This window comes from Ananas comosus, linkage group 9 (assembly GCF_001540865.1).
Source record: "Ananas comosus cultivar F153 linkage group 9, ASM154086v1, whole genome shotgun sequence".
NCBI lineage: Eukaryota > Viridiplantae > Streptophyta > Magnoliopsida > Poales > Bromeliaceae > Ananas > Ananas comosus.
In genome coordinates, this window is record NC_033629.1 from 9932679 (window position 1) to 9944465 (window position 11787).

General features: G+C 35.8%; 1 protein-coding gene across 6 annotated transcripts; it reads left to right on the plus strand.

Moving 5' to 3' along the window:
- On the plus strand, positions 1-11317 carry LOC109715272 (malate dehydrogenase-like). Of its 6 annotated transcripts, none has more exons than XM_020240202.1 (8): positions 1-23; positions 122-249; positions 1142-1300; positions 1912-2087; positions 3436-3713; positions 4458-4593; positions 10215-10326; positions 11032-11317. In XM_020240202.1, exons 2-8 carry the CDS (start codon positions 147-149, stop codon positions 11124-11126), a joined length of 1059 nt encoding a protein of 352 aa, XP_020095791.1. In that variant the 5' UTR covers positions 1-23; positions 122-146; the 3' UTR covers positions 11127-11317. The 6 variants fall into 6 exon arrangements, 4 of the variants coding, with proteins under 4 accessions (XP_020095791.1, XP_020095794.1, XP_020095793.1 ...); XM_020240205.1 differs by having other exon boundaries at positions 17-87; positions 172-249; XM_020240204.1 differs by lacking the exon at positions 1-23 and adding an exon at positions 10487-10520 and having other exon boundaries at positions 94-249; positions 11032-11118.

An 11787-nucleotide genomic window follows, 5' to 3' on the forward strand; every position in this document is an offset into this window, starting at 1 on the left:
TATTGCTTCACCCAAACGCGAAGGTATCATTGCCTCCCCCCAGTTTCTTCTTATATAATGAACAACACATTTCAGAAGCACTTTTAGGTATATGTCAAAATATTGGTTTGGAAAATTTCAGGTTATTACGTAGTTTTGATCTTTTAATGGCATCTTTTCCTCTCCTTCAAGTGTTGTTGAAATGTCGATTTACGAGGAAGCGCTGCGGGACGAAGCAGCCCCTCAAAGTATTGGTCACTGGCGCAGCAGGTAACTTCGTCTAGGGCAAAAGTGGCAAAAGTATAATTATTGCTGTGTCCTGATGCTATGTTTGGTTCGGAAATAATTTTTTTTTAGTCTAAGATTTCTTTATATCCGAGGATAACTTTGATCACATACATTCTTCATCTATTAAAGCCTAGTATGGTAGTGTGGTGGCTAAAAGCGCCATTTTTAAATTATGGAAGACCCAAAAACAATCCAAAAGCGCTTACAATCTTCCCTCCTCTAATACTTTAAAATTGCGCTTGCAACCGCCCGGTGGCGGTTGTATCTGCAATTTTGTAGTATAAAAGAAGGGAAGATTGAAAGTGCTTTTGAATTTTTTTGAGTCTTCTATAATATAAAATGCAGAAATCAAAAAGCTCTTATAATCTTTGGCGGCGGTTGCATATGCAATTTTACAATATAAAAGAAGGAAAGATTGAAAGTGCTTTTGAATTTTTTGGGTCTTCTATAATATAAAAGGAGTATTTTTAACTATCACATTACCAAGCTACACCTAATGCTGCAAACTTTCTGAGACTAGCATTAATAACTTGTTGGACCCAAACCACATGCCTAAATGGTTAAATTCAAATTATTAGTATTTTACACTTTGGTCCTTGTATATCCATACACAATCTCTAGGACTATCGGGTGTCACAAACTACTCCTTAAGCCATGACATCTTCAAAAGACTGAATCACAAATATAGCTCAAGATCACTGGGGCGATGCGAGACCCATGTAACTTGTAACATCTTAGTCCACTATTAGCAATAACTTGGGCTTAACCATTATAGACTGATGGCTTGGGTCCGATAAATTATTGATACGAGTGAACTGGGTCACTACAGTTATCATCCGATACTGCAAACAGATAATATGATTTCTCTTTGCAGGGCAAGTTGGCTATGCTTTAATCCCAATGATTGCTAGAGGGTTGATGTTAGGCCCTGACCAACCTATAATTCTGCATATGCTCGATATTCCGTCTGCAGCAGAAGCCCTAAATGGTGTCAAAATGGAGCTAGTAGATGCCGCATTACCGCTGCTAAAAGGTGACCTTTTCTTTAAGATAATCGCATAACTATTCAGTGAAGTTTTCACATAATTCTACACAGGTCATCAAGCTTTATTTTGTCAAAATTGATGCATTAAATATTGATTTAGAAATCGAATTTAGCACATCAGCTGCAAGAAATCAGTGCTTGAGACCTAAATGAAATTCCGCAATAAGGTTAGTTACTAGACAGTGCTGTTTAACCCCGTAAAAAAAAAGAGGAAAAAAAATGAAGGAGAAAAGTATAATGTCTATAGAACCACCCTGAAAACTGTAGGCCATTTTGGAATGGCTCCATCAGAATTTTTTTTATTTGACACCTTAAGTTTTGAATTTTCTGATTTGAGTTATTGTGTAGGCAATTAAATTGGGAATTTTATTAAATTTAACGGTGATTCCATCACATCTAATGGCTTGAATCATGCTTTTACAAATGAAAGTAGAATTAATGGCTGATAGTTAATTAATTAAAATAAAAAAAAAATCAGTAGTTCGGGGTGTTAACCAAAAAAATGAGGGGCGTAGGTCTTACTAAATTTTTACCTTTAAAAAAAAGTAAACAGAGCACCTCTAAACGATAATGCAATGTTCTTTTATTGATTTTTTTAGGTGTTATTGCAACTACTGATTTGGTTGAAGCTTGCACTGGTGTAAACATAGCCATTATGTTAGGCGGTTTTCCAAGAAAAGAGGGGATGGAAAGGAAAGAAGTGATGTCAAAAAATGTTGCCATTTACAAAGATCAAGCTTCAGCTTTAGAGCAGTGCGCAGCTAAGAATTGTAAGGTGACGTGCTTGATAATCTTGTTTAATACATAATATTAATAGATAATATCTAATATACCCTTCAAAACTATAAACATATCTTATTTACCCCTGGATTACCAAAATACGCTTGTTGATTTCAAAAAATTACCTCAAATATCCTCCTCTAGGGTTAGCTAATGAGATTGGGTTCAAGAAAAAGGTATTTTGGGTATTGAGGGGTAGATTTAAAAATTTTCGATAGTCAAGGTATATAAGCAAGGAATTTTTGGAAATCAATAAGGGTATTTTGGTCCAACAAGGGTATGTTAGATATTTTTAATGTTTTGAAGGGTATATTAGATATTATTTTAATTAAAAATATAGTTCTCTAGCAGCTCAAGCTTTTCGAGAACATCGGTTTCTTCAAAATATTGAACATGATATCAAAGTAGGAGATCCTAAATTTGAGTGTTGCTAGACTCAACATGAGGGAAAATGTTGAATATACAATGTTAAAAACATTCTGGCAGCATGAGCTTTTGGAGAATAATAATTGCTTCACATTATTTAACATATTTATTCTCATTTCTGAAAAGTTCCGTACAGAGTGTGCAACCTAATTAACTGTTTATTTCAGGTAAATAAATTATATCATATTGTCTTCATGCGTACTCATAGTATTATTCACTTTATATGACAAATATGAAGGACAAGTGTAAAAATCTATCTGGATCAGACTTTCTGTGGGTGGTTTTGATTATAAAATCAAATTATGTAGTTATCATGATTATGGGATTACCGATCTATTTGGATGCTAGAACAAGTTATATGTTGATAACTAGTACAGTGTGGGATTTTCTTTTGTCTTCGCAAGCTAGGAAGTTCATTTTCGGCAATGTTAATTTATTCAGGTTCAGGATAGCAGGTTCCACCTAAAAGGTGATTTATCCAGCAACACTAATTTAGAAGTCATATACACTATGCAGTTGTGGGCCCATCAGCCAAAAATCTGTGCCTTGGGTAAAAAAATGGAGGCTGAACAAGTTTTTCTCTTTTTTTTTTTTTCTTTAATGCATCCAAAAACAGTTTTAAAAGCTTAAGATGCTAGAGAAGTGCTTTAAATATCTTAGTAAAAGATATCAAACTGGCTTTTGTTGTCGACATGGCTTAAATATTACTTGCCATGTATTATTTTAGTTGCAACTCTGGTTGTGAAGTTTTAGATTTTGTCTACAGGTTTTTATCTTTACTTCTGATAAACTTATTTATGCTATTCTAATAGAAAAAAGTTATCTATTTGACGTGATGTAGTATTATATGAAACATGCGAAAGTAGAATATAATGTGTGTTAGTTCAGTTGATACAGCTGTTGAATTTTGCCTCCAGGTGCTTGTTGTTGCTAACCCAGCTAACACTAATGCTCTCATTCTAAAAGAATTCGCCCCTTCGATCCCTGCAAAGAACATCACTTGTCTTACACGGCTCGATCATAATAGAGCCCTTGGTCAAATCGCAGAGAGGTTGAACATGCACGCAAGCGAGGTAAAGAATGTAATTATATGGGGCAACCATTCTTCTACTCAGTACCCTGACATCAATCATGCAACTGTGATAACTCAAGAGGGAGAGAAATCGGTTCGAGAAATTATTGCCAACGATAAATGGTAAATTGGCCCTCCATATGTTAAGACTAGAATTAGCCTAATCACTTTTTTTCTATACTTTAAAATGCTTTATCAGTAGGTATGGTTATAGTAATTTGATACCTCTTATCTATTAATGTATAGGATTTAAATCCTTCGGCGCGCACACACATATATAGAATGACATAAATAAATGCTTCATAGAGACAAATATACGGATTGGATGCTTATACCTTTTGCATGCATAGTATGGTACTAATTTTGTTGTCTGGAATAGATCATATTTATTTGAATGTTCTGAAAATTAACATCAAAGCGAAAAGATCATGATGATTTTTTTAGGGTTTGTTTCAATTGTACTCTTTTAAGTGTATATACCCCTTCAAAGTTTGATATAAGAAATGCCCTCCAAAATACATATTCTTTTATCAATGTCCTTTTTGAATGTCATTTATCAAAAATTAGAAAGCACATTCAGAGATAGCAAATAACATTTACAAGGTTATATTTTGAGTATTATTAACCCATGTACATGCGAATATATGATATTTTGCAACTGGCTTTTGAAGGGTAAGATTAATTTTCTCATCTAAATACAGAAGATGAACTTTGTTCTTCATAAATCACTCACAAAAGCCAACACTGATAGAATCTCTGAAACTTCTAACTATCGACATCGGAATCACTTGTTCTATTGGTTTTTTCTTCTCATTCTTAACACATCTCTCTAAGTTGTTGTTCATATATTTATATACATTTTGTTAGGTTAAGTGGAGAATTTATCACTATCATACGGCAACGTGGTGCAGCTATTATTCGAGCACGCAAGTTATCCAGCGCATTGTCTGCTGCTAGCGCTGCTTGTGATCACATGCATGATTGGCTTTTAGGCACTCCTAAGGTTCGATTTTCTACATGCATGTATTCCTACAGAATTGTATCTTTACATATGTATCCTTAAACAACAAAAAAAAAAAAAAATCTGAAGTTCAGTATATATCCCTTGAAAGTGCATTTTATTTTCTAAAAACACCCTTTTCTTATGCTGGCATTCATTGGATTCATGAGCTGTAAGTTGGTCTAATTTATAAACACTATATTAATGCTCAATTCCTTAGCGCTGTAGAGTCATCCCCTTAATTTGGAGGGGTGGCCGGGTGGGGGCCGTCCTTTAATTATACTTTAATATATAATTCCTTAATCCTTGGCTGCATGGAGCCACCTCTTTAATTGGGGGATGGGGCCCACCTTTCTAATTAGGGGATTGGGCCGGCCTTTCAATTAATACTTCATTATAAACTCTATTCGTGGTTGTAGACAGGGGGTGGGGCCCACATGTCAATTAATACTTCCCAATCCGTTGTCATCTCATTCTTTTTCTCTTGAACGAAAGATTATGCCCGTTGCTGTCTTTGTCACTTACCTTATTAATTATATATAAACACTATATGAATGCTCAATTTCTTAGTCGTGTGGGACCACCCCTTTCATTAGGAGAGTGGGGCCCACCTTTCAGTTAATAATTGTCAATTTGTTGTCGTCTTTCTCTATTTATTTTCCTTGAAAGAAAGCCAGTAGCCCATCATCGTCTACAGTCCCGCTCTCTTTCCCCATCCTTTTCTCTTTACAGTCCACGGCACAATCTTCTCCATTCCATTGCTGTCTTTTTCACTTGCCTTACCTCATTAATGAGGCTCTCACCCGTGACTGTCATCGATGGCATCGGCATCTCTGGCTGCTTGGCCATTCTCTCTTTTCGTTGCGAGATCGACGTTTTGCTTGGCGTACGCTTTAGATTGCCTCTCTAACCTGAGTCTTTATCTCATGCCATCGCCGGAGGTCGATATTCGGTGGATATAGTGTACCCCCTCTTCCCCTTCCCTTTTGGTGGGCCTTATTGCCTTTTATATTGATGGTTAATTTATAATAATGGCCTTTTTAACTTTGGTGGTCCACTATCTCTTGCTTTATTGTTCTTGTTTGCTCGACTATTTGTTTTTTGTTTGTTGTTCCGCCGTCGGTTGGGCTCGCTTTGTTGCTATTCCGTTCTTCTCCATTGCTAACTGCTTCTCTATCTGCTTACCGCTAACTGTTGCTGATTGTTGTTCCATCTGCTGTTTGCTGTCGTTATCAATTTTCTTGCATCTATGCCTATCTTTGTTTACTCTTTTTATTTATATATATTTATTGATATATGCTATTTTCTTTTGCTTGGTGGTCTACCGTTTGTTTGGTGAAGCGGCTCTGTTGCTGCTAACTGCTGATCCTTCTGTTTAACACAAAATCTATCAATTTTCTTTCTCTGCTGAAGCTCTAAGTTCCCTATATGTCTTACTACCTTTGCTTGGGATAGTGATGCCCTAGGGTTTAGTGGTGGTAGATGGATAGTATTGATCCAAGGGCTAGAAAGTTAATAATAAACACTATTTATTTACTACCAATAGCATCTATCTATAGATATCTTTCTCTTTCTCTCTCTCTCTATATATAGGAGTCCAACTGGAATACTATTAATAGTACCGAGTACTTGGTGTTATCCAGTTTTCCACCATTAAATCTATCTTATGATCAATTTCACCCCTTAGATCATGTTATATATATATATATATATATATATATATACATATATAATTGAGCTAGAATACTCTCAAAAGTACCAACCCCTTGGTACTTCTAAGTTTCTAGCCCTTGGATCTACTCCTTGATTACTAATATTCTTTGGATCAAACACTATTCCACCTACCACCATCATCTCAATCCTACATCTTTCCATCCAATGGCTAAAAACTCAAAAGCACCACCTTCATGGTGCTTTTGAGAGTATTCTAGCTCAACTATATATATATATATATATATGTAATTAGGCTACTATACTATCTGTAATACCGGAGCTCCTATACTATAGTCTTGTTTTCGATCTTAGGGTGTTCAAATTAACGATCCACACCGTTAAATATGATCTAGGGTATATGAAATTATTAGGAATAAAATTTTAGTTTTTTTTGACATCGTTTACTTAGTAAATAAATTATGTCAAAATGGACGGTGAAAATTGAATAATCTTTAAAATCTGAGCATAGGACTTTTAAATTCAAGATCAAGAATGTTAACTTTAATCTAGATAGTTTAAAGTATTTTCTATCAAAATTTGAAAAAATTTAGATTCTTTTACACCGTTAAACTCTAAACTCGCCATAGTAGCCATTGAAAATTGACAATTTTGAAATGGTTTGATCATAAAGTAAACTATGTCAAAAAAATATAAAATTTTATTTCTAAAAACTTTAAATACCCTAAATCAGTTTTAACGGTGTGGGTCGTTGATTTGAACACCCTAAGATCGAAAACGAGACTATAGTATCGGAGCTCCGGTACTATAGATAGTATAGGAGACTAGCTCTGTATGTATGTATATATATATGAATTATGCTACTATACTATCGATAGTACCAAGCACTTTGTGCTATCGAGTTTTTGGTTGTTGAATGAAAGGATGTGCGGTTAGGATGATAGTGGTCCCGTAGGGTTGAGTAGGTGGTTGAATAGTATAATCTAACAGGTGGAAATGATCAAAGGATAGATTTAATGGCAAAAAACTCGATAGTACCAACAGCTTGGTACCATCAATAGTATAGTAGCCGGACTCATATATATATATAGCACGCGCGAGAGAGAGAAAGAGAGAGAGAGTATGGTTGCTATCCTTTTAAGAGGATAGCAACTTGTGTCCTACCAAATTTTGGACCATAGAATTGGTATTGAGAACCGGTTCTGATCTACTTTCCTTTGTGCGGGAATTGGCGGAAGAGAGAAGTGGGAGAAAAGTGAAAGAGAAAATAGGAAAAATATATATATGCTTGAATTTGTGCAACAATTTCGCTAGAGAAAGTCCATCAATGGAATTAAGATGAACTTATATGAATCCTTTGACATCAAATCAAATAATTGAGATATATTAAGATGGAGAAAGGGGAAAATAGGAGTCGTAGTTCTTCCCAGTTGTACTTGTCCTAATCTGGCGACTCGTCGCAATTGTGTCCCACTACAAAGGTAGGGATGGTGGTCCATTGCAAAGAGGAAAATAGGAAAAGAAGAGGGCGTAAAGAGGGGACAGAAAAATAGAAGAAGGAGAAGAGGGTGTTAATCTATTGGAAGATGAGGGGGAGAAAGAAGAAACAAGATGGTGGTCTACTCCGAGGTCTATTGCGAAGAGGAATTAGGGTTCGAGCAATTTTTTTTTTAATTTTGCTCTTCGTTTGAGAAGCATTAACGCTTCTCCATTAGGCGTTCTCCATTAATTCCCGCACATAACAGCATGAACTAGAACTAAATCTCAAAATAGATCATATGGTCCAAAATTTGATAGGAAAACGGTTGCTATCCTTAAAGAGGATAGTAGCCATACTCTATACATATATGAGTCCATCTGGGGTGCTTTTAGAAGCATCAAGTCCTTGGTGCTATTAACTTTTTAGCCCTTGGATCATGCACAATAGGGGAGCCCACCATGAGCAACCATTGTTGACTTTTGATTCAATGGCTAAAAGGCTTGATCCGAGGACCCAAAACTTATAAGCACCTAAGGTTCTATTTACACACTTTCAATTTACACAATCACACTATTAATTTACACAATTCTTACACAACCTAAAATCTAATCATAGAAGTTTCAAAATGAAGATATGAACGGTTGAAGATGTTTTGCAACATAAAAAGGTCCTACATGCAAAAAATTATGATTTTTGGAAATCTATATCTTCCATGTTAAATATTGTCTTTTCTTAATAATTTTGGATCATTGAATTACTTGATGCATAGCAAATTGACTTTCAAAACTCGTGAAACTTTATTAGTATATATTTTAACATTCTTAATCACATTTAATGGTTTAGATCTTAATTTTAGGTCTTCGAAATTTAAATTTACATTTATGCAAAAACCCGTGTAACTTATACATATGTAATTGAATCCTCACTCATATGTGTATGAGAGAGAGAGAGAGAGAGATAGAGAGAGAGAGAGAGACTAGAATACTTTTGAAGGAATAGTCTTTGCTATCTAATTTTTATCCCTTGGATGCATAGAGTTTACTATTTGGTGGTGGCACTATACGGATCCAAAGGCTAAAAAGTAAATAGCAAATACTATTCATCTATTATCAATAGAATCATAGCTCAACTTTCTCTCTCTCTCTCTCTCTCTCTATATATATATATATAGTCTATTTGCTTGCTCTTTTTTATTTGTTTGTTGTGACTGTAAGTTTTCCTACTTCTGTGACTACTACTTGCTCTCTTTTGGACCTATTTGTATGTATATAGATATGTGCTATGTTGGTTTGTTGGCTCTATTTTACTTGTACACCTATTGATATATTGATATGTGTTCTGTTGATTTGTCGGTATCTGTAGTTTGAATTTCGTCGTCTTCTTTTATATCTCTTCTTTTGTATCCTTCTCCTCTATCTGAATTTTACTGCACCGATGACAGTATCAGTTGTTGTGGATATCAGTTTTTGCCGACTACGCTGTATTATTCACGAAAATCAATACCTCCACTGAGGCATAGTATGACTGTTGATGTTATGGCCTGGTTCAGTGCTTATGTGGATGTGGGTGCGTGGTTTGCTAGCTCTGACTGAGTGAGGAGAATGCTGCACCGGTTGCTACTAATAGGCCCCGTGACAAGCCTGGTTCAAAGTTAGAGGCTGTAATTACGAAGATAGAAAGTTTTACGATAACTTATACGATTCGCGAGAACGAAGATAGAAAGTTTTATGATAAGTTATACGATTGGCTCTCCAGCGAATAGAAAAACCTCCACAATTAGTACTCAAAGCTTAAAAGTGGGACTACAACCTCCTGAAAGGGCAATGCAATTCGCAGGTACAAGAAAATGTCTGGTTCATTGCTTAGCGGAGGAAGTAAAGGAGAGCATTAAGAAGTGTTGTGAATTGATAAATCGTTCTGCTGTTGTTCTGATTGACGAGGTCCTAGCAGCACCGGTTGACAAGGACCCGACAATGCCTGCCAGGTATAGGGACTGATTTTGGTCTTGTTTGGTTTCTTTTTGGGCAGCACAGAATGCTGGATATGTTTTGGGTTTTCGGTAGGTTTCTCCGGTGTCTTTGCCGTTTTGGAGAAATCAAGGGTTATCTTTGTCCTTTTCTCCTGGCCTGTTCGGCCTTTACTTCTGTTTCCTCCTCCCTTTTGGTGTGTCGGTTTGTTCGGCAAGCTTCCTGGCATTCGAATTTGTTTGTTCACAGCTGGCTCGCTTGTATTAGAAAAAAAAAAAAAAAAAAACCTTTTAAACAAGGTCATTTTCACAAGAAACGAATGTGGCTATATATCAAGAAATGTAGTAGTGTTCTATGGGCCTATAAAAAATTCAGATTTTGAGAGGGATTTATTAATTCTACATAACATTTCAGCAGGTAAGTATATAATCTATTTCATGTTTATGTTTTCACTGTAGATATTTTGTGCGAATGTTATACTCAATGTTTAATCTTTTCTTTTACAGGGGACATGGGTATCAATGGGTGTGTGCTCTGATGGGTCTTATGGCATTCCTCCTGGGCTTATCTACTCCTTTCCTGTTAGTTGTGAAAAGGGAGAGTGGTCTATTGTACAAGGTAAGTGTCTCATTCACAACTCATTTTCTTCCAAAAAGAAAATAAGAAAAAACAAAAAAAAGAGCAATAGTTCTATTTAGCTGTACATCATCAGAATTGTTCCACTCTAGTTCTGTGTATCCTTAATTTCTTTCCTCTCTAACTTTCTTGAATGTTGCAGGAAATAATTCTGATGTAATCTTTTCTGGTTCAAGGTTGATTTGTGTTGCACTCACTGATGAATATGCAATAATCTATTGGTATTTATAATGGGCAAAGACTAAAGTGCATGCCTGGTGTTGAACGTCTAATCAAAACCTGTTTATTTCCCAGTTCTTTTACAATCCTGATATTGCAACCTGGTCCCTAATTTTTTATGTAACACACTTAATTCCGTGATCTTCTTCATCTGTTCCAATCTGATCCTTAAGCTACTAAGTGAGTGTTTGAAAAATGACCTTTTAATCCTATATCATGTAGACAAACAAGAATGTCGTTTCATAAATACGAAAACTAGTCATATTATGGGAAAATTTTCAATTTGTTTCCGCAACAAGGTATGAAACTACACTCTGCAATTGTACTGAGATTGTTTTCTCGAAAAGTTGAAGAGCCAATTAGTTGCAGTATCTTGATGACAAATGGACTACCCATGCATTTTACCTTTGCAAATTACATGGATTTATCTATCATTCAGTAATTTTACTCGCTGAAGTTCTTTGACAGGTCTTAAAATCGATGATTTCTCTCGTTCAAAAATGGAGGCCTCAACAAATGAGCTCCTTGAAGAGAAGTCTCTAGCTTACTCTTGCCTTTCCTGATGTCTTTCACTCACTTTCAGTGGTGAGATGGCGAAAATAGATTAATTGTAAATATATAAGCAATAGGAGATGGTTTGTACATGAAAGGAAAATTTCATTGTCAATAAATAGGCTAGAGCAAGGTTTTAAGTGCCTGTTGGCACGGGCCGTATCCACCGTGCCAATAAGATACCGGCACGATACAGACCCCGTGCCGATGGCATAGCTCACAACCCTCTATTCTTTAAATTAGTAAGTAATTTTCTCAATAAAGTTCAAAAGATGTGATAAAAAGGCATAATAAATAGTTATAATATTTTGTTGCTAAAGAAAATAAATATTTCATGCTATTATGTGTGGGCACACAAGAATTTTTTTGACCGGCACGCATCGGCACGGCTCGGCACGGCTTGACACGCACCGTGCCGTATCGTGCCGGCAAGTTTCCGGCACGACCCAGTGCCACGGCACTTAAATTCTTGAGCTAAAGGGCATGATTTGTACCTACACTATCCAAGAAAAAATTCAAATGATCTCTGCGGATTAGCGCATCTGCATTTTGTTGTCCTGTGATTTTATTTGTTACACTCAACTATTGTGTGATTACTATTCCGTTAACCCTTAGTGACCTTTTGTTAACCGTAGGTTAGAAATGGTCATGGCTCTGTTTTGTGTCTATACG